The sequence below is a fragment of the Muntiacus reevesi genome, chromosome 1, assembly GCF_963930625.1.
Source record: "Muntiacus reevesi chromosome 1, mMunRee1.1, whole genome shotgun sequence".
Lineage (NCBI taxonomy): Eukaryota > Metazoa > Chordata > Mammalia > Artiodactyla > Cervidae > Muntiacus > Muntiacus reevesi.
In genome coordinates this window covers 221,486,143-221,507,586 of record NC_089249.1, presented here as the reverse complement: position 1 = coordinate 221,507,586, position 21,444 = coordinate 221,486,143, and the positions used below count along the sequence as shown (strand labels likewise).

The 21,444-nt window shown below is 58.8% G+C and overlaps 2 protein-coding genes across 6 annotated transcripts; one reads left to right on the top strand and one right to left on the bottom strand.

Moving 5' to 3' along the window:
* Window positions 1-968: 968 nt before the first annotated feature.
* PLPPR3 (phospholipid phosphatase related 3) lies at window positions 969-10,074 on the top strand. 3 transcript variants are annotated; one of them, XM_065918425.1, is made up of 7 exons: window positions 969-1,008; window positions 1,621-1,741; window positions 7,327-7,512; window positions 7,587-7,728; window positions 7,814-8,009; window positions 8,099-8,402; window positions 8,667-10,074. In XM_065918425.1, exons 2-7 carry the CDS (start codon window positions 1,667-1,669, stop codon window positions 10,020-10,022), a joined length of 2,259 nt encoding a protein of 752 aa, XP_065774497.1. In that variant the 5' UTR covers window positions 969-1,008; window positions 1,621-1,666; the 3' UTR covers window positions 10,023-10,074. The 3 variants fall into 3 exon arrangements, with proteins under 3 accessions (XP_065774497.1, XP_065774496.1, XP_065774498.1); XM_065918424.1 differs by lacking the exon at window positions 969-1,008 and adding an exon at window positions 1,147-1,284; XM_065918426.1 differs by lacking the exon at window positions 969-1,008 and having other exon boundaries at window positions 1,147-1,741; window positions 8,099-8,156; window positions 8,229-8,402.
* A 246-nt stretch (window positions 10,075-10,320) lies between these two features.
* PTBP1 (polypyrimidine tract binding protein 1) lies at window positions 10,321-20,982 on the bottom strand. 3 transcript variants are annotated; one of them, XM_065918428.1, is made up of 15 exons: window positions 20,855-20,982; window positions 18,583-18,613; window positions 16,109-16,184; window positions 15,768-15,940; window positions 15,543-15,689; window positions 15,286-15,456; window positions 15,098-15,208; window positions 14,850-15,024; window positions 14,629-14,706; window positions 13,893-14,041; window positions 12,770-12,803; window positions 12,288-12,380; window positions 11,978-12,194; window positions 11,760-11,837; window positions 10,321-11,675 (listed from the first exon to the last, which is right to left on the bottom strand). In XM_065918428.1, exons 1-15 carry the CDS (start codon window positions 20,860-20,862, stop codon window positions 11,543-11,545), a joined length of 1,674 nt encoding a protein of 557 aa, XP_065774500.1. In that variant the 5' UTR covers window positions 20,863-20,982; the 3' UTR covers window positions 10,321-11,542. The 3 variants fall into 3 exon arrangements, with proteins under 3 accessions (XP_065774500.1, XP_065774502.1, XP_065774501.1); XM_065918430.1 differs by lacking the exon at window positions 20,855-20,982 and adding an exon at window positions 19,945-20,073; XM_065918429.1 differs by lacking the exon at window positions 14,629-14,706.
* Between the last annotated feature and the right edge of the window lie 462 nt (window positions 20,983-21,444).

Here is a 21,444-nt window from a genome sequence, read left to right as displayed (position 1 = left end):
CTTTCAACACCAGCGATTCCCAACGGCTGTCCACCCCAGGTTCTGCCCCTGCCTGGCTGGGAAACGGAGTCCAAGTGGGCATCAGGCCTGGGGAGGTGGGACAGACATGCCAAATGTGTTCCCTACACCAAGCCGTCTTGTTATGCCCATTTCCAGGTGAGGGAACTGAGACCCCGGTGGGATCAACTCTCTGGACCCCACCCTTAACCACACGGAGGATCATCTTTGAAGACACATGGAGTTGATTGTCTTAACACAAGAAGGGCCACAGCCAGGAAGGGTCTGGAGTATGGACGGCTGCACACACTGGGCTCTCTGGCCGCGCAGCCCTCCCCCAACCCCCGCCCCATCCAACTGGACGTTTAACCGCGGGACTTATTTTGATGGTCTGTCCCGGTTCTCGACGGCTCCCCCGTGACTGTACCGGGCTAGGTGTACAGGAGATAGTGAACAAAATGAGCCAAAGAAAATTCTGCCGTCTGGGGCCTGGAGACTGTGGACAGTGATTTAAGTCCCCGGGGGCTTGTTTCCCCATTTGTCAAACGATGGTTAGCTGGCCCCCACCCCTCATGACTGTGGAAAGACCTGCAAACAGCAAGCGCTGCCTAAGGAGCCTCACGTGAATTCACCACGAGGGCCCTCCCGCTCCGCGCGCATCGCGGAGCATCCCGGAGCATCCCGGAGCATCCCGGGCCTTGCGCCTCGGATGCTGCGAGCCAGGCGAGGGGCTGCGGTCGGACCAGTGGAGGGTGGACCCCGAGTGGCTGGGGGAAGATGCAGGGCAGGTGGGCGAGGCGCGGGCCCGGGAGCGAGACAGCGCCCCCACCCCCACCCCCAGCTTCTTTTGTCTCCCGCTGGCCCGGGCGCCCAGGGAACTCGCCATGGAAACGCGTACCGGGGAGGGGGGCAGAGACGCGGGAGACCCGGAGACCCCGCCCGCGTCCAGCCTGGATGGGGCTACCCCGGACCATCTGAGCCGCCCGGGAGGGGAGGAGCCCTCAGACCCCGGTTAGTGCTCCCCGCCGCGGGGGACGTAGATCCCAGAGACCCAGAGACCGAGGGCGCGGAGCCGGGAGGCGGGGACGGCGACGGACGCGCGCGGCGCCCTCGAAGCGCCGAGACAAAGGCGCAGCCTCCAGGCCGCTAGGCGCGGGGTCTCAGGCCGGGCGGGGCCGCTCGCTCTCCGCCCCCCCTCCGCCCGCGCGGGGGCGGGGCCGGCTTTGTGCCCGCAGTGCCGCAGCCCCCGCCGCCGCCAGCTCCGCCCTCCGAGCGCGGGCGCGCCAGGTGAGGGGCCTGCGGGCGGAGCGCGGACCCCACCCCTCCACCGGCTCCGGCCCTCCGGGTCCCGGAGGCCCCAGCCCTGACTCGCGGGTGGGACCCCGGCCCGGAGGCTCTCGACCAGGCCGACCCCGCCCTCTCTGCCGAGCCCTCTCGCGGCCCCTCCATCCGGGGAGGCAGCCGGAGGGTTGGGCAGGACCGCAGTGCGCCAGGGGCGGCAGCGGCCCCCGCCTCGCGGCCTCAGTTTCCCTGGGCGTTTTCTGTGCATCCCGGCCCGCCGCTCCTCCGCGGGCGCCGGGCACCTGGTCCCCCAGGGCTCAGTCTGCGCCTCCTCTCCTCCAGTGCGGCTTTGTCCCCTCCAACTACGGTTTGTGGCGCCCCCGGCACCATGATCTCGACCAAGGAGAAGAATAAAAGCCCGAAGGACAGCATGACGCTTCTGCCCTGCTTCTACTTCGTGGAGGTGACTGGGGGGAGGTCGCGCTGGTGGGGGCAGGGCAGAGGCCTCCGTTCAGCCGGCCCTGGGGACCCCCACGCCGAGGGACCGGGGCGAGCACAGCCAGGGGCCTGGGTGTGTGGGGGCGCGGGGAGGACGGTCAGAACAGTTGGGCTTTGCAGGACGAGTAGGAGTTGCAAGAGAATGTTCTGGGCTTTAAGGGAGCTGGACAGATGCTCGAGGCGGGACCTTCAGTCCGGGGGTTCGGGTCAGCAGCTCACACGAAGGGGCTGGAGCAAGGTGCTGGGCGCGGTGGGCAGGCGGGGAGGGGAGCGCGGTATGGATTCGATGTCTTCCTGCAACGTTCACGGAGGCCTGAGTGTCTGAATTGAAATTCCTCCTCTGCTAATCGTGGAGGCTCGTGCACTTACTGAGCTTTGACAGAACAGGCTGCGCATGTAGTGAGGGCCTCAGGAGTGCTGCAAAATAAGATAGTTAAGTGCAGCCACCGGGCACATCCTGAGCGCTGATGAAGTGCTGGTGAGGCGAATCCACCTGATCAGTACCTGGGTTACCCACAATGCCCCCTGCTCGCCACGCCAGGAAACCCGGCTGGAGTGAGGGGCCCAGGCTGGGCGTGGGTGGAGAAGTCCCCCAAACCTGAGCAGATAGTACCCATCCCTACCCTGAGCAGGGTCACCCAGATGGCTGGTTACCTCCCCCACAGGCAGAAAACCTGGTTAGTTTTTCAAGTTTGCATTTGAATCCTTATTACAGTAGGTTATTCCTCCTCAGTGTTCTACAGGCCACACGGAGGCAGCCCCTCACCCTCAGCTCCCCTCAACTTCCCACTATTCTCACCTGTGTCCCTTTCCAGAAAGCCTTTCATCCGGGGCTTCCCAGGTGGTGCTAGTGGTAAAGAACCGGCCTGCCAATGCAGGAGAGTAAGAGTTGTGAGTTCAGTCCCTGGATCAGGAAGATCCCCAAGAAAGCAGGGCAACCCACTCCAGTATCCTTGCCTGGAGAATCCCCATGGACAGTGAGCCTGGTAGGCTACAGTCTGTGGGGTGGCAAAGAGTCCAACAGGACTGAAACGACTACAGCCAGCCTCCCATTCAAGTTCACCATATGTAGCCCTTCCCCCACCACCTGTAGAAACGCAGGTTCTGCCCTCGGCCTTTTTTTTCTTTGGCTGCAGGCAGGGTCTTAGTTGTGGAATGCAGGATCTTTAGTTGCAGCACGTGGGATCTAGTTCCCTGACCAGCAATCAAACCTGGGCCCCTGGGAGTGTGGAGTCTTAGCCACTGGACCACCAGCAAAGTCCCTGCCCTTGGTGTTTCTAGCAGAGATCTTTGTTTACCATTGCCCCATCATTTTTCACTGCCCTGTAGTACTCCAGTGCCAGCCCTAGGGAGTTGGGCATTTGGGGGGTTTCCTAGCCTTGATGTCTCACAGGCATTCCTAGGAGGAGACTGTAAACTCTTGGGCCTGTGTCACCCTGCACAGAATGCAGAGCTTGTCTGCATTGTGCATCTGTAGCGAGCAGGGTGTGGAAAGACCCCCAGATTCCTCCTACTGAGGCTCCTGCACTTGCCTGTTTCCCCATAGTTGTGTCTGCACCTGTGTTGGTGATGTTTGAATTTTGACCAATCTGAGAGGTGCAAAGCCATATCCCAGCCCTGGTCTGCATTTCCTGTACTGCCAGGATTATGTTTGTGTGTGCGTGGTAAGTTCCTTCAGTAGTGTCGGACTCTTTGCGACCCTGTGGGCTGTAGCCCACCAGGTTCCTCCGTCCATGGGCTTCTCCAGGCAGGAATACTGGAGTGGGTTGCTAGTTGCTATTTCCTCCTCCAGGGGATCTTCCAGACCCAGGCATCGAACCTGCATCACTTACATCTCCTGGATTGGGAGGCAAGTTCTTTACCACTAGTGCTGCCTGGAAAGTCCAAGAATACTGGAGTGGGTAGTCACTGCCTTCTCCAGGAAATCTTCCCGACTCAGGGATCGAACCCGGGTCTCCTGAACTGCAGGCAGATTCTTTACTGTCTGAGTCACCAGGGAAGCCCAGTATTACATTCATCCATTCTTAAATACACATGCCCCCAAAGTGTGTGAATGATTTTCCATTGGGGCAGATATACTCTGAGGGGTTCCTGGTTTTCAGCTGAGGGTCTCTGGAAGCAGTGAGAAGTGGGTGGTGGGATTTAGGAGGCACTTACAGACCCTGAGGGAGTGGCAGACTCTGAAGTGGGGCCCCTGCCACCAGGTGCTTCCAGCTGGGTCTGGCACGGAGATGTGGGCAGAGGGCTGGAGGAGAAGCAGGGGGAGCTGGCCAGGCGTTACAGCCACTTTGCCGGGGGCTTGGAAAGGCGTGGGGGAGGTCTTCAACGTGACCCTCTTGTGGAAAGATTTGCTGATGTTACAGTTGTACCCTAAACCCTCTCTGTGGCTGGACACCATCTGCCCACTGAGCCAGATGCTAAGTGCTTTCAGTGTGTTTGCTCATCCAGTTCTACACAGACATCCTGCGGGGTGGCCACTGATTGTTCTTGTTTTCAGCTTGGAAGACTGAGGCACAGGGAAGGGGAGGAGGCATGATGCAAGCCCAGGCAGGTGGCCATGAACCGCTTCACTCAGCTGCCTTGGGACTCCTGCCTTCATGCAGCAGGTGCTCCATAAATGCTCCTTGGACACCACCAGCCCAGCTCCTTCAAACCCAGCTCACCCAACTTTGGCATTTCCTCTCTGGAAGCCTCCAGCCAGGATTGCATGGAGAGCGGAGGCCCTGCTCAAGGCACTGTAGAGAGAGAGTGGAGGTGGGAGCTCCCCAAGGCAGCTGAGCCCCTTAGGGGCCAACCTACACTTTGGTCCCAGAGGTTCTGGCCCCAGTGGATGCGTCAGTTTGAGACCCATGGACCAGAGGGGAGGCAGAGGACACTGGGAGGGTTTGCTTCCACTGGAAACTGCTCAGTCAGTGCTTTGCACTGTGAGTGGGTGAGTGAGTGGCAGTGTAAAGCCTGCCCCGCTGCCCTCCTTGAGCACACTGTCAGCGACTCGGTCAGGTGCAGCTCAGCTTTCCCGAACCTCAACCTCCCACCTGTTCCTCATAACTGCTCTGAGCAAGAAAGAACGTCATGTGTACCCTGTGCCCATCACCTGGGGGCACATGATCAGGTTGTGCAGAAGGACAGTTGTGTGAATGAGCAACTCAAAGAATTCATTTATAAATAAAAATTCATTTATTCAGGCCCAACACCCATTTTCCCAGGGCTTAGTGTGAAGCTGACATGTAGGGGTATGGGGTGCAGAGGAGAAAAAGCAGCAGAAGAGATGAACAGGCTGGAGCCAGGAAGGGTGTCTCCAAGGAGGGCCATGACCCCAGAGGCAGGTCTAAGTGCATCCATCCATCCATCCGTCCTTGAGAGAAGAGGCCAAGAGGAAGGAACCTGTCTGCCCTTCCCAGATTGTTCAAGGCAGCAAAGGTGCCTTGGAGAGAAATGAATGAAGTGATTAGTGGGTGGATGGGTGGATGGATGAATGGAAGGAAGGATGGATGGGTGACTGGGTAAGTGGATGGGTAGAAGGAATGAAAAAGTAAGCAAGCAAACATAAGTGGATGGATGGAAGGTAGATTGATCGGTGAAGGATGGAGGATGGTTGCTTGAATGGATGGAAAAAAGGAAGGATGGATGGTGGACTGGATGGATGACAGTTAACTGGGGGAAATAAATAAGTTGATGGATAGATGGGTGGGTGCATGGTGGGTGAGTGGGTCAATGGATGGGTAGATAGATGGGTGAGTAAGTAGATGTATATATGGATGGATGGAAGGAAACAACCAAACAGGCATAAGTAGATTGATGAATGAATGGTGGATTGATGGATGGAGGTGAAAGATGGATAGATGGATGATAGGTGGGTGGATGAGTCAGGGCATGGATAGATGGGTGGTACATGGGAGCATGGGTGGTCAGATGGATGGATAATGAATAAATGGATGGAAAGATGTTGTAAGTTTATGGGTGAATGTTTTTGAATAAATGAATGATAGATGGATGGGTTGATGGAGGGACAGGTGAGTGGATGGGTGGGTAGGTTGATGGGTGGAAGGAAGGATGGATATGTGGCTGGCTGGGTGGCCTGATGGATGGGAAATGAATAAATGGATAGAAAGATATTGGAAGTTGATGGATAGAGGGATGGGTGATTGGATGTGTGAGTTGATGGATAGATGGTAAGTGGATGGATAGTTGATTCATGGATGGATGTGAGGATGGGTGGATGGAAGGAAGGGTGGGTGGGTAGATGAGTGGTTGGGCGGAAGGATGAATGGAAGCATAAGCGGGTGAGTAGGTGGGTGGATGGCTGATGGAAATTTATGGAGGGATGGATGGGAGAATGGGTAGATGGATGAACAGATGGGTGAATGGGCGAGTGGTTTGATGGTTAGAAAATGGATAAATGAATAGATGGAGGTTGATGGATGGAGGGATGGGTGTCTGAATGGATGATTGAATGGACGGGTAATGGATAGATAGTGGATTTAGGAATGGATGATGGATTTATTTTGGGAGGGAGGATGGCAGGTGGGTAGATGAATGGATGGTAGAGTAAGTGAATGGATGTATGGGTAGATAGATGGAAGGAAGCAGGTGTGGATGGATGAATGGATGATGGATGAATGGGTGAATACATGAAGGAAGGAGGGGTGGATGAATGGTAGATTGGATGAATGATGGAAGGACAGCAGAAGGGATGTGTATATGGATGGATGGACAGAAGGGAGGGTGGGTGTATAGATGGACAGATGGGTAGTGGATTGATGGAAAATGAATAATTGGATGAATGGATGTTGGAATTTGGTGGGCGGAGGATAGGTGTTTGGATGAAAGGATAATTGGACGAGTGGATGAATGGGATGATGGATAGATGATAGGTGGATGGATGGGAGGATAGGCAGGTAGGAAGGAAGGAAAGATGAGTGGATGGATGGATGGATGGATGATAGATGGGAGGAAGGATGAGTTAGTAGGTGGGTATCAGATGGATAATGAATAAATGGATGGATGGATGTTGAAAGTTGACAGACAGAGGGGTGGGTGTTTGGATGAAAGGATAAATGGTTTAATTGGTGGTAGCTGGATGAATGTAATAGTGACTGGATATATGGATGGATGGGTTGATGGAGGAAGGAAGCAAGCATGAGTAAATAAATAGATGAATGGATGGTGGATTGATGGATGGATGATGGAAGACAATGGCTAGATGGGTGGGTGGATGGATGGAAAGAATGAAAGATGAGGGGATAGAAGGAAGGGAGGATCAGTGGATAAACAGATGGGTGGCGGTCAGATGGATGGAAAATGACTAAATGAATAGATAGATGTTGGAAGTTGATAGGGTGCTTAGTGGATTGACGAGTTAATCTTGGGTGCAGGAATGGCTCTGTTAGATGCACATATGGGTGGTGGGTGACTCGGTTGATGAATGAGCTGATCAGTGGGTGAACAGCACAGGTGGGTGGATGGGTCAGTGATAGGACTGAATTTGTGGGCGGATGACTCACTCAGTGAACGAGCATGGTGTGACCCTGGCCAGCATTCTTCCTGCAGCTGCCCATAGTGGCATCCTCCATCGTGTCCCTCTACTTCCTGGAGCTGACCGACCTCTTCAAGCCGGCTAAGGTGGGCTTCCAGTGCTACGACCGCACGCTGTCCATGCCCTACGTGGAGACAAGTGAAGAGCTCATCCCACTGCTCATGCTCCTCAGCTTGGCTTTTGCTGCACCTGCAGCCTCGGTGAGTCCCAGGGCAGGGCCGGGCTGGCTGTGAGCCCCTGGCCAGAGCCTTTCTGAGCACCTCCATATCCACAGATCATGGTGGGCGAAGGCATGCTGTACTGTCTACAGTCCCGGCTGTGGGGCCGCAGCGGGGGCGCAGGTGGGCCCGAGGGCAGCATCCACGCCGGCGGCTGCAACTTCAACTCCTTCCTTCGGCGGACGGTGCGCTTTGTAGGTGAGTCCCCCATGGCATCTGAGCACCGAGGGTGGTGGGTCTGGCCCCAGCTCCTGTGTCTGGCCCTTACACTCCCACTCCACAGGTGTCCACGTGTTTGGCCTGTGTGCCACAGCCCTGGTGACCGACGTGATCCAGCTCGCCACGGGCTACCACGCACCCTTCTTCCTGACTGTCTGCAAACCCAACTACACCCTGCTGGGCACGTCATGTGAGGCCAATCCCTACATCACACAGGACATATGCTCTGGCCACGACACCCATGCCATCCTGTCTGCCCGGTGAGCATGCCTGGCCCTGTCCCAACAAGCATGTGGGGAAACTAAGGCAGGTCCCAGAGCCTCAGGGCTCACCTGGGTGTTTCTTGCAGGAAGACCTTCCCATCCCAGCATGCCACTCTGTCCGCCTTTGCTGCTGTCTACGTATCGGTGAGTGCTGCCCCGCACCCCAGATGCCCCACAGGGACCAACTGCCCTGACCACCCACCTGTCCCCTGGCAGATGTACTTCAACTCGGTCATCTCGGACACCACCAAGCTGCTGAAGCCCATCCTGGTGTTCTCCTTCGCCATTGCGGCAGGTGTCTGCGGCCTCACCCAGATCACACAGTACCGCAGCCACCCGGTGGACGTCTACGCAGGCTTCCTCATTGGGGCTGGCATAGCAGCCTACCTGGTGAGGGGCCAAACAGGGAGGCCCAAGGGGGAAGGCCAACCCCACCCACCCTGGGGGATGCTACCATCTTCTCCCTTGGGAGCTGGAGGCAGAATCTCATGAGCCCAGACTTGCCAAATGTGCAAAGTAGCCAGAGGCCAGAATTTGTCCTGTGGGGAGAAAGGTGGACTTCCCCCTCTTTGACCCCCAAGGCATATCTGTGCCCCGGTGGGGACCCTGGTCTCCAGCCACAGCCCTCACACCCAGTCCCCATCTCATCTCTAGGCCTGCCATGCAGTGGGCAACTTCCAGGCCCCACCGGCAGAGAGACCAGCGGCCCCGGTGCCAACTAAGGACGCGCTAAGGGCTCTGACCCAGCGGGGCCACGACTCAGTGTACCAGCAGAACAAGTCCGTGAGCACCGATGAACTAGGTCCACCCAGCCGGCTGGAGGGCGTGCCCCGGCCTGTGGCCCGCGACAAGACCTCACTGGGTAGCCTGAAGCGGGCCAGCGTGGATGTGGACCTGCTGGCCCCGCGCAGCCCCATGGGCAAGGAGAACATGGTGACCTTCAGCCACACACTGCCCCGTGTCAGCACACCCTCGTTAGATGACCCCGCCCGCCGCCACATGACCATCCATGTTCCACTGGACGCCTCCCGCTCCAAGCAGCTCATTAGTGAATGGAAGCAGAAGTCGCTGGAGGGCCGAGGCCTGGGGCTACCGGATGAGGGCAGCCCTGCACACCTGCGGGCGCCCGCAGAGCCCATGGCTGAGGAGGAAGAGGAAGAGGAGGAGGAAGAAGAGGAGGAGGAGGAGGAGGGAGAGGAAGGGGGTCCAGCACCTCCTTCACTGTACCCCACAGTGCAGGCTCGGCCAGGGCTCGGGCCACGTGTCATCCTGCCACCTCGGGCTGGACCACAACCTCTGGTTCATATCCCTGAGGAGGGGGCACAGGCAGCAGCTGGCCTCTCCCCCAACAGCAGCGCGGCTGTGCGGGCCAAGTGGCTCATGATGGCTGAGAAGAGTGGAGCTGCGGTGACCGCGGCCTCGGCCCAGCCCCGTGTGGCCAACCCGCCCCGGCTGCTGCAGGTCATCGCCATGTCCAAGGCTCCAGGTGCACCTGGCCCCAAGGCAGCCGAGACGGCGTCCTCATCCAGTGCCAGCTCCGACTCCTCCCAGTACAGGTCCCCATCTGACCGCGACTCTGCCAGCATCGTCACCATTGATGCACACGCACCCCACCACCCTGTGGTCCACCTGTCCGCGGGTAATGGACCCTGGGAGTGGAAGGCGGCAGGAGTCGGGTCCAAGGGGGTGGAGGGAGAGAGTGGCTATGAGTTGGGGGACCTGGCCCGCAGCTTCCGCGGTGGGGCCAAGCCCCCGGGTATCTCCCCAGGCTCATCAGTCAGTGATGTGGACCAGGAGGAGCCACGGTTTGGGGCCGTGGCCACTGTCAACCTGGCCACGGGTGAGGGGCTGCCCCCACTGGGCGCAGTCGATGGTGCCCTGGGACCAGGCAGCCGGGAGTCAACGCTGCGGCGCAAAGCAGGCCTGGCGCTTGGTGATAGAGAGGTGGCAGAGGTTGAGGCCGAGAGCTACTACCGGAAGATGCAGGCTGCCCGCAGGTTCAAGGACTGAGGGCGGGGATGGGGGTGGAGCAGGGGGTCCTGGTAGACAATAAAAGGTGATCCTGGAGAAGAGCTCGCAGTGTGAGTCTTTCTGGAGTACTGGGTTGTAGGGGTGGGGCTGAAACCCCCACACATGAAGGGTAACATGGCCGAGTTTACAGAAGAAGAAACAGCAGTAAAACCAACAGGCCCAATAAAGAGGGGAATCAAGTGCAGGATACAGAGAGTTTATTCAGAGTCCAGTACAGACTGGCCAGACCGCCTTCTACATGTGGACAGGAAAAAAGAGCCTACAGAAAAGGTAGGAGTTGTTATAAAATCGCTTTAATTCAGTTCTCTCTGCATTACAAACCGGCAGCGGGCGGGGCCTGCCGTGCTCCTTACAATACTGAGCCTGTAATTGCTGTTATCAAAATATACATCTGTGTCACCATAAAAAACCGCATTTGCTGCCCCTCACGTCTTACAACAGGTATAAAAAATTATAAATATTTACACCCTTGTTCCACCCCGACATGGAAACTTAAGGCCCAGGCCCCGAGTGAGGGCCGGCCAGCAGAGGCCTGCGTACGGGGCACCCCTTGGACCCGTGAGTGCAGGACGAGGCATGAAGACTGGAGGGGAGGGCTGCTGCCCCACCTCCTGGGGTCCCAGCATTAGAGGCAGGAAAATAACAGAAACAAAACTTTGGTCCAAAATTTGCAGGAAAAAAAGAAACCCTGAAAGTTGAAGAGCACTTGTCCTTGGAGAAAGGACAGTCAGGTGTAAGGCATCGGGCGGCAGATGCCGGCCCCGCTGTGTCTGCCCTGGAAACTAGATCCTGCCCTGCGACTCAATGACAAGGAATAAAATAAAAGTACAGTATACAAGGTCATACCACAAGGAAAAAGTTTAGGTTACACTCATACCATTTTTATCATCTTGCTATATAAAAAGTTACTTAAAACTATTTCTTTTGCATATAAATGAAAAAGATTAGAATATTTGGTCAACTGGAAATATTGCTAGGCACAGGTGTCTGCAGCTGCATCGAAGCATAATACAGAGATTACAGTGAAAACAAAGCTGAAGAAGCAACAGGGAAGGGTCCGGGGAGGCCCCAAGGCTGGGGGAGAATCACACACTTGATTAAAGGATTGGGTGGCGGCCACAGCCCCCCACCACACCAGGCACATGATCCCAGGGGAGGCTGACCCCGCAAGCCCTGCCAGAGCAGCGGGTTTAAGGCACAAGAAAGCCGAGTGGGGGTTTAGGAGCGCCCGCCCTGCAGGCAGCAGAAGGCACAGGCAGGGGCTGGGCGGGTGGTGCCGTCCACTGTCACCAAGAGCCTGAGGCTGGCACCCCACCTCCCCAAGGTGAGCAAGTGAATTAGATTTAATTTCTTTTAAAAACAGGTAAACTGATTTCTCTTTTAAAAAAATAAAATCTCTGGTCTTTTAAGGTCACTTCAGCTGCTTTTTAAAGTGGCTTTTTATCTGGAATGATGGAAGTTGTTGCCGGCTGCCCGGCAGGCTGGTCCTGGGTGGCGGCCTAGATGGTGGACTTGGAGAAGGACACCCGCAGGTGGTGGTTCTCACCCAGGTCATGGTTGTGCAGGTCGATGAGCGCCTGGATGGCCTCCTCCACTGAACCCATCTGGATCAGCGCCATCTTGCGGTCCTTCCTGCAAGGGGTGGGAGAACACAGGTATGAGGAGCCACAAGGGGCCAGGGAGCCTGGGGACAGTGGGGGAGGGGGCTCTGCTCACTGGAAGAACTTGAACCCTTTGACGATCCCGCCGTTACTGGAGAAGAGAAGCTTGAGGTCATCCTCAGAGATGGAGGGCCTGCAAGTGGAGAGAGGTGTGAGCCTGTCTGTGCAAGGTCAAGGTCATACCCTCAGGACAGGAATGTCCAGGGACGGGTGAGGGCCCCAGAAATGAGGTATCATAAGATAAGGCAGCATTTGAGAGACAGAGGCACTCACGGGATGTTGGAGAGGTGCAGAGTGGCCGAGGGAGGGAAGATGTTCTGGAAGTTCTTGGAGCCAGGCTTCTTGAAGCGGTGCAGGGGTGAGTTTCCATAGTCCTTGGTCAGGCCCTGGTCCTCCTGGCCCTCGCGGGGCAGCTGCACGCTCTGGTGCTTAGAGAGTGTGATGCGCACTGGCTTTCCGTGCAGCTTGTGCCCATTTAGGTGGCTCATGGCTGGGGTGGGTGGGTAGGTGGGGGGAGACAGCACACGTGACCTGAGGGCCCTGGGTACCACCCATAGCCCCACCCTCCAGGGCCACCCCTTACCCAGCTGGGCCTGGCTCCCATCGGCCATCTGCACCAGGGCATTCTCCTTCTTGTTGAACAGGACCTTCACACGCTGCACATCTCCATACACGCCTTCAAGAGCACAGGGACAGGGGGCTGAGCCCCAGGCCCCAGCCGCCCACCCGCCGTCCCCGCGACCCACACTCCCACACAGGGCTGGCTCTCCCCAGTTTGCTTATTCTGCCTCTGAGAACCTGTCTAGACACAGGGAGCATGACTGGGAGGGCTGCCTTCCGCAAAGAAGCCATAAAATCCAGGAAAGGTCAATTGCCAAGGAACCATCCTGTAGCATGCTACCGACACATTTACGCTGCCAAGGGCATGCGGGCAGGGAACCGTGCTCTACAGAGTCCAGATAAATACGCAACCGCAGCCCAGGCCGCACGCGTCGGAATCTCAGGGCGTAACGACCACCTCAACTACATGAAAACAAGGTAATAAAAGTGTGAACGATAACATACCGAAAAGAATAAAGAGGCTTTGGGGTGTGACTCTCTTTAGAGGACAGCAGAGCAAGGCAGCGAGGGACAGGGAAAGGGAGAGGTCAGGGGGCGAGTTGCCAATCGTCCACCACGAGGAGGCAGCCCCGCAGGCGTGCAGGTTGATGGATGATGAAGTTGTCAGGATGTTAATATTCAAGGGCAGGTTGGTTTCCGGAGAGCAGGGTTTGAGGGGGAATTTTGTTTTTTTATTTATTTATGGTTTTGTTTTGTTTCAAGCAACAACAGGAAGCAGAAGTACCGTGCAGTCAGTTGGCAAAGAAATTCCGGATCAGGGCAAGAAAAAAAATTGGGAAAGGGGAAGGGGAGAAAAGAAAAAAAGTAGCAAAAACACAGGTCAGTAAATACATAAGAAAACACGCGGTGCCCCATCAGTCAAGACCACACACATTATAGGCCACACGCCGGGCAGACAGCCGGAGCACCCTCCGCGGGGAGGAGGCGGCGCCTGCTGGCCCCCCAATCGCTCCCCCAACCAGGCCCTCCAGGAACCGTCTCCTCAGCCCGCACCGGAGCCTCCAGTCAGGCTCGCCGGGCGCTGCGAGCAGACAGCTTGACCAGAGGAACTGGGACAGGACTGGGGAGACCGAGAGTCACACGAGGTCAGACAGGCAGGAGAGCAGCTCATTAAACAAGAACCCCGTCTCTCGAGAAGCAAATACTGAGCCTCGATCACTGGACCCCAGCTCCCTGAGCTAACCCAGCCCCGAGACAAGCGAGGCCTGGCTGCCACCTCAGGGACTGGCAGATGGCCTCAGCTTGCACCCTCCTCTCAAGGCGCCCCTCTGCAGATCAAGGTTCACTAGGCTGGAAAATTTCAAGTTTGTTCTTGTGTACCAAATACTTCAACTCTCAACATCATGAAATTAGGAACGTAAATTAAGATGTTAAGGAAACAAGAGAACTCCAAGCACTGCGGGAAAGGAGGCAGCAGTGAGTGACGTCAGCGCAGAGAGGAGGATGGGGACGCCCGCGGGCATGGCTGGGCCTGGACCAGCTCCAGAGCCCAGTGCCCGCTCAGAGGCTTCATCTGCACTACGACTGGGGGCACTCCCAACTCCTAATTCCCGGAGGCGTCACGTACCTCAGGGTTGAGGTTGCTGACCAGCAGGACAGAGTTGCCTGCCCCCGCCAGGCCCGGGATGGCGATCCGGCCTGCTGCCGCTGCTGCCGCCGCCGCCGACGGAATAGCCAGAGGGGCCAAAGCCCCATGTACATTAGGGACAGAGAGACCTGCAGGGCAAATGGGGTTAGCTGAGTGTGGTGCTCAGTCTCCACAAGGTAATCGGTCTTGCCCATCCTCATGCAAAGAGACACGGGGGGTGGGTGGGGGCATCAGCCTGGCCCCCAGCCCTGCGACCCTCCATGCTCCTCAGAGCACACCGTACTGGCCTGACCACCTATATGTGCCAACAACACAGAAGACTTAGGCCTCTCGGATGCAGGATCGAGCCCGGTGGCCTTGACCGTGCGTGCACGCAGGTGCCCGTCACCATGCAAGCAGCATGCCGGGCGGAAGAACCGGCTCAGGACTGTTCCGCGTGTGGGTGCCTGGCCCCCAGGAGGGACACTCAGGTGTGCTCACCCAGTGCATGCCGCTCCGCTTACCAGGCCGCTCAAAATGCACTACTAGGGGCGCATCCCTTCAACCACAGGCACTGGTCCTCAGTGGGCTCAGCAGCCTGGGAACGCCTGCCCTGTCCAGACTCCGCGCCCAGGAGGCTGGCCCCCCGCACTGCGCCACGTTGGCTGCCGGGGAAGCAGAGCTACTGGCGAGATGTGGACATGCAGAGGCGGCCCTGGGGCGAGTGTGTGAGTACCTGCGGCTTGAGGAATTGCAAAGGTGGGAGGGAAACCAGCTCCTGCATACGGAGAGGCTGACATTATACCAGGCGCACCTAGAAACAAACGAGACACTAATCATCGCACCCACGGGTGCGAGCCGGCTGCCAGGGCCCCACCCACAGGTGCGGGGCGGGCTGTGCGGGTGCCTAGCCTGAACTACGAGTCCTGCCCGGGCGGCCTGCCCCCGGCGTCTCACCAAAGGCAGCAGCCATGGTCTGGTCCAGCGAGGGCTGGCTATCCCCGGACGGCAGGTCAGGGCGCGTGTAGTCGCGGCTCTTGTCGTTGTTGTACTTGACGTTGAGGCTGGTGAGCTTGGAGAAGTCGATGCGCAGTGTGCAACATGCGTTGTAGATGTTCTGGCCGTCCAATGACTGTGGGGACAGCGAGGAGGCTGTCAGCAGGCGCCTGGCGGCCAGGGGCACAGCTGCCCTGGGGACCACTCACCAGCTTGGCATGCTGGGCGCTCATGGGGTCAGCATATTGCAGCAATGCCTGGAACTGGTTGTTCTTAGTGAAGGTGATGATCTTAAGAACAGTGCCGAACTTGGAGAAGATCTGTGGGAGAAGGTGGTGGGTCAGCCTGGGCCCAGGCACCAGCCCCACTGCCCAGAGCTGAAGCCCAATCCCCTCACCTGGTGTAGCACGTCGAGGGTCACTGGGTAGAAGAGGTTCTCCACGATGATCCTAAGCACAGGGCTCTGGCCAGCCATGGCCATGCCTGCATCCACCGCCGCGGCCGAGGCTGCCAGGGCCAGGTTTCCTGACTGGACTGAGTTCACAGCCTGCAGGGCCGCCTGGGCCCGCTGTGGGGACAGGACTGTGAGTCCCCCAGCCCCAACCCCGCATGCCCCACCCTGACCCCACCCACCCACAGCTGAGGGTGCCGCACCGCCTGGTTAGGGGAGCTGTCTGTCTTGAGCTCCTTGTGGTTGGAGAACTGGATGTAGATGGGCTGGCCGCGCAGCACAGGCGTCACTGACGTGTAGTAGTTCACCATGGTGTTGGCGGCCTCTTCTGTGTGCATCTCGATGAAGGCCTGGGCGTGGGAACAGGGTGAGCCGACTCATACCAGGGATGCCTCTGGGACCCACCCCAACTGGCCCGGGCCTCGTACCTGGTTCTTCCCTTTCAGCATCAGGAGATTGGTGACCTTTCCGAAGGGCAGCCCCAGGGAAATGACCTCACCCTCGGTGACGTCGCTGGGCAGCTTGCGGATGTGGATCACCCTGGAGGGCACGCCTGCACTCCTGCTGTCCCCCTTGAACTTCTTGCTGTCGTTTCCATTTGCTGCAAAAAAGCACTGTGAGTCACATAGGCCACCCCAGACTCCCTCATGGTGGGGCCCTCCCCGGCACCAGGAGGCTTCCGGGCCAAAGTGGTCCCCACACCTGGCTCCCAGGACTGTGAAGGAGGCAGGCGCAGGGACCAGGAAAGGCGGTAGGTGGGTGGGGTTACCTGTAGACGCCGAGGTGCCGCTCATGATAAAGGGTCCGTTAGTGACGCAGGCAGAAAAGAGCTCGTCAGATCCCCGCTGCAAGAGAGGTGAGGTAAACTAGTGTCCTGGCTGCAGCCCCTGACCCGCCCTCCCAGGGCCCACGGTCCCCCCAGTTCCTTTCCTGCCTGTGGAGCCCTTGGGGCTCTCCCCAGGCAGGGACAGAAGCTGTCCCCTCCAAGGCCTCTACGCGTCATGGCCACCTCCACCTTCCATCTCCCCACTCCCCCTACCAGTGTCTGGGGTCTGCATGGCTCAGGCTCACAACCCATGAGGACAAAGCCCCCTTGTCCCACCGTGGCCACCCGCAGGAGTATGTCCTACTTTCCAGTCTGAGGAAACCAGAGCCCAGCGACCAGAAACACCACCTCTCCAGGCAGCAGGCACCTTGGTGACAAACAGGCTCCCCAACTGCCCTGTGGGCGGGCTCCCAGCTCATATCATCTCCAGAATTCCCTTGCTTGTTAGTCTCAACCTAATAGAATCAACTCCCAGAACCCCTTAAGATGCTGCTTAAGCAGGGAGAGAGGCAGACAGCCTCCTGCCAGCTGGGCGATGAGACCCCAAAGGGCCATCTGCGTGTGATTTCCTCGATACACGAAATCAGTGCCTGGCAGGAACAGGAGACTAGCCGCCGCCCTCCCAGCCTTGACCCTTCTTCTCCCTCAACCTGCCTTTCTGCCAGCTTGCCCTCCTCACATCAAGGACACCTTATCTCTGCTCTTCCCCTAAACTGCCAGCCAGTTCAGCCACTTACAAACAAGCAGGCTCCATGTCCAGGACACCTCCCCACCTTCCATGGTCCAGCGCTGAAGTGCCCCAGAGCCCCTTCAGGCTCCCCCCTCCCCAGCCCTCAGAACAGAAAGTGGGCACAGCCAGGCCAAGGCCATGGGGGTAATGTCCTGCACCTCCTCACTGCCAGACTGCCAGCTATTGGCATGCTGCCGAACCCAGACCCCAGACTCCCCAGCACCCAAAGCTACTCAGACCACTGCTTGGTCTTAATGTGTACAGGTTGGAGTTGGATGTAAATGAAGCAAAATGTCAAAAGACCGACCAGTGCAGGCAGACCTGCCCCATCATGCCTTTCCTCACTGCCCTGGCAGGGGAGGACCTGGACGCTTCCAGGCTCTGGACAGCCGGCCAGTTCCAGCCCTAAACAAACCAGAAACCAGGTGGAACACACCTGAGCCTCATTCTCACCTAAGTGGCAGGGAAGTTGACTTGGAGGCCAACCAATTCCTCCCCTCAGCTCACAAAAGCCCTGGCCAGAGCTGGACAAGAATGGACAGGGCATCCAAGTGGCTCCCACATGGACACCAGCTGCACAACCTTTAAAAAGGGCATCTCAGCTCCTGTCAACAGGTGATGCACAGGGGAAGAACTCCCTCCAGATGGGGGCGTTCTTAGCCTCAACTCCCTTTTCACAGGGGACTGCCTGCCATGAAAACCTATGTGGTCTGCCCACTTGGCAACCCCCCCTCCCCCCAGCACAGGGAAGTGCAGGTTGTGACCAGTGGCTCAGCAGGGACTGCCCACTGGGGCGCAGACAGCGCACACGGACAGAACCCTGGGGGGACAAAGGTTAGGCCAAGCTACACTGAAGCCCCTGCTCTAAAATCAACTCAGCACCGCCAGGAAGCCCCCGAAGCATGCCCGGAGCCAGGGACAGCAGCAGCTAAGCACCACTAACACCCCAGCACCTGTCACTCAGGGCACAGCTTGTGCTTATCCTGAGAGAGGGGGCCCAGGATGCCCTCCCGGAGGCACCCACGCTGGTGCACCCTCAGCCTCTGGAAGCAGCCTGGCTGGATGGGCCCCCACAGAAACAGGGGGATGGGGGTGTCACCATGCCAGTTACAAGCACACCTGGATGAGATCCCCCTCCCTCCCTCCTCTTGCCACCAAACAAACAGGTTTTATCTGCAGGAAGATCAGGAAGGCTGGCGTGTGAAGAGTCCACCTGGGAAAACCGAAACCAGCCCAGGCCCCGCAGCCAGAAACTAGCTGCTGCCTGCTCCCAGGGATAATAGGACACCCCGTCTCTGCCAGCGAGGCTCCCTTCTCAGAGCAAATGTGAGCTCAATGAGAACATCCACAGAAGGAGCCTCCATCTGCCCCAGAGCCCACAGGGATCCACCCGACCCAGGCCCACCCCTTAAACAGCCTGGGGAAGAAACTTCCACTTTTTCCACTTGAAACTGTAGAGTCCCATCAGCCCGCGGGCATCCCACCTCCAACCAGGTGCTGTTCTGGACTTCAGGGGAAAGGTCCTGAAGTCAGGGTGGGAGCCCCTCACCTCAGAGAAGCTACCCACCCCGCACTCCTACCACAGAGCAGGCTGTGGCACACCCCCCCTACCCCCAGCCCAGCAATGGGAGCACAGAGGCCTCAGAGTGAACGGGCGGAAGGAGAAAGCGACGTCCCCCGTGCCTACCTTTGTACCAACTGCTATGTCTGGGACGATGCTGCAGAGAGAGAAAAGGAGACATCAGCAAGGAGCACCCACCACATGCCAGCCACGTGGGCTCCGGGGGCAGCACGAGCCCCCCACTCCAAGACCTCAGCAATGAGAAGGCTCGGGGAAGGGAAGGGAGGTATCCTCCCTCTAATCGCCACTTGAAAAGGAGCCATCATTGTCCTCAGGCTCCTTTACCCTCCCTCCCTCCCTCCCTGCAAGACCCCAGCCCCGCCTCCGATGCATCCAAAGACAAAGACACCCCCTCCGCAGGCCCTTGGAAAAACACTAGATGAAGATTAAGATTGAAATGCTGTTGCTTGCTTTCTAGAAAAGAGCAGTGCTTGGGAGACGTTTCCAGCAAAGGGCAGGCTAGTGAAAAGGCAACTCAGGGGCCCAAGGTTAGAGCTGCCGCCCTAGGGGGACGAGAAGGGGTCGACCCAGTGGAAAGGATCAGATAAAACTGACAACAGTTACTCATCAACCGGGGTCCACGTGACCTGCTGGGGAAGGTGGGGTGTGACTGCCCCAGGCTCCAGGGTCCTGCAGGCCAAGCCCTCGGGACAGTAGAGCCCTTGGAGAGTGCCACCTAAAAACTCAGGAAGGGTCTGCTCAGGAGAACTTAGCCAGCTACGCCCCACCAGGTCACCTGGCCACCTGCCTGCCATCACAGGAGACCAGAGCCTCCTGCGATGTCACAAGTCCCCTGGCCAAGCCTCTGGCGGACGGAGGCCCTGGGGCCACTGCCTGCAGCATCGGGCTCAGGGTTCACCACGACCTGGGATCCGGCCCTCCCACAGCCTTGCCAGCCTGTGCCTTGGGACTGCCACTTCTTCCCCACGAAAACCTTAAAGGCTAATGTCAACGATTTTTTAAAAATCTTACTAAGCCAAGAAACAACTTCTCAGAAAAACAAAGAATGAAAAGCACGCAGTTTCCCAACTGCTAACCCAGAGCGGCTGGCGGCTTCTTGCTCAGGGAGGGCCGCAGACGCAGGAAGTGTTTCACAGAAGATGGCCTTTCTGCAAAAGGTCCCCCGACTTTCAAAAAAAACAGGCCAAACTGCAGCTGCACCAGCAGGCCAGGCCCGGCTGCCTAGGCAACCACACAACCGACCAGAGGCCGCAGACGCACCCCAAACCACGTCTCCGTGACGAGGAAGGGAAACTCCGAAATATGACCAGGGCGCCAGGAGAGCTCTTCCCACCGGGCTCGACCGGCGGGCTTCCCAGCTCCCGGGTCAGGACGGGGCTTCTCTGGTAAGATACGTCCCAGCCTAAGCGGACTGCAGAACACGAGATCAAGTTCCTCCTGTTGCAGCAATTTTTCTAAAAGGCTAACCTTAATTCAGCCTGCAACCTATCATTTCAAACCCGAGGCACCAAAGGCACGTGACCCTCCGGGCACTGGTAACCGCCCGCCCCGCCCGGTCGGGCCGACAGAGGAAGGAGGGCTGGCTCGAAGCTCCCCATCACAAGACACCCGCAACTGCTCCCAGACGCTTCCCGCGGGGCCCAGACGAGAGCGCAACTCCGCCGGGTTCTACTAGCTTCCCAAGGCGGAGCCAAGCCGCTGCACTGCTTGCGCCGACACCTCCGCACGCGTGGAGCGGGCTCAGGTCCGGAGCCGCCCCGCCCCCAAGGCGCCCGGGGCGCCACCCCGGGATGCCGGGCGGGAACAAAGGGGGCGGCGGAGGGCCCTCGCCCTTCCGGGCGGGAGGGCGGCGTCTCCAGCCGCACCCGGGCCCGCGCCGGGTGGGGGAAGCCGCAGTAGAGTCCGCGCGGCGGGAAAGGCCGCGCACGCGCGACAGGGCTGCCGAGAGCGCGCGGAGCCGCGCACGCGCGCGGGGACCTCAGGGGGCGCGCGGGGACTGTACGGAACGCCGGAAGGGCCACACGGCGGGCCGAAGGCGGCGCGTGCGTCTGGGGCCCAGACGGGAAGCGGGAAGGGTGGCGCGGCCGCCGCGTGCTCTCGGGAAGGGCCGCGTGGGCACCGGAAGCGGACAAGGCTCGGTCCGGCCGCCCCCACACCCCCCCCCCCGATCCCTACAGCCTCTCGCCCGGCTACCCCTCCCGGGGCACAACCGCGCCAGGATTGGGGGGAAGGGAGAGAAACCCCGGCGGCGCCCGAGGGCCTGGAGTGGAGGCGGAGCGGCACCCCGAGTGTACCGCCCCGAAGAGGCCGGGGCGGAGGCGAAGCAAAGGCTGGATCGCGATATAGGCGCCGGGTAGCGCGAACCAGCACTACTCACCCGTCCATTGCACACACAGGAGACCCGCGGGGGACGGAGTGGAGGCGCCGGAATAGCAGGAACCGACCCAACGGCTCCGAGTTATAGACTCACAAAATGGCGGAGACGCCCGAACACGTCCCCCGCGCGCTCTGCCCATTGGCTCCCGTCGCGCAGATGGGCGGGGCGAGCGCCGTCGGACCCCGCCAGCGCCTCCCAATGGCTAAGAGGTCGCTCGAGGGGTGGGCCCAAGAACAGTGGCAGGCAAGCATTGGATAAGGCGGCCGTCCTTCAGAGCTCGAGGCGGAAACGGCCGGTTGAGTCGGAGGAGGTGGGAAGAGGTGAGACCATGTGATGGCGCCAGAGCCAGTTAGCGGAGCTGACCTCTTTTGTGGGGCTTTGCGGGAGAAGCCATCTTGGGAGTGGGTACGTGGCGGATCAGGCGGTGGGAAGCGTGCTTTCCCCAGCCTCCCGCCATCTTGCAAACGGGCAGAGACCACCTCGACCTCGGGCGTGATGTCAAAGGGAGGCTCACTGCCATCTTGAAGTCGGGCAGGAAACCTACAGGGCTCCATCTTGTTTGTGGGCACCTGGCCGAAGTCCCTTTCGAG

Bases quoted from the DNA above. Each gene is read 5' to 3' on its own strand.
- PTBP1 (XM_065918428.1), bottom strand. The intron at 15,025-15,097 runs GTGAGTGGTCCC...CTGTCCCCACAG, and splicing joins GCGCCCAGCATGCCAAGCTG to TCATTGGACGGCCAGAACAT. The intron at 12,381-12,769 runs GTATGTTATCGT...GTGCTCTTGAAG, and splicing joins AAGCCTCTTTATTCTTTTCG to GCGTGTATGGAGATGTGCAG.
- PLPPR3 (XM_065918425.1), top strand. From the start codon at position 1,667: ATGATCTCGACCAAGGAGAAGAATAAAAGCCCGAAGGACAGCATGACG. The intron at 7,729-7,813 runs GTGAGTCCCCCA...CCCACTCCACAG, and splicing joins GCGGACGGTGCGCTTTGTAG to GTGTCCACGTGTTTGGCCTG. The intron at 8,403-8,666 runs GTGAGGGGCCAA...TCTCATCTCTAG, and splicing joins CTGGCATAGCAGCCTACCTG to GCCTGCCATGCAGTGGGCAA.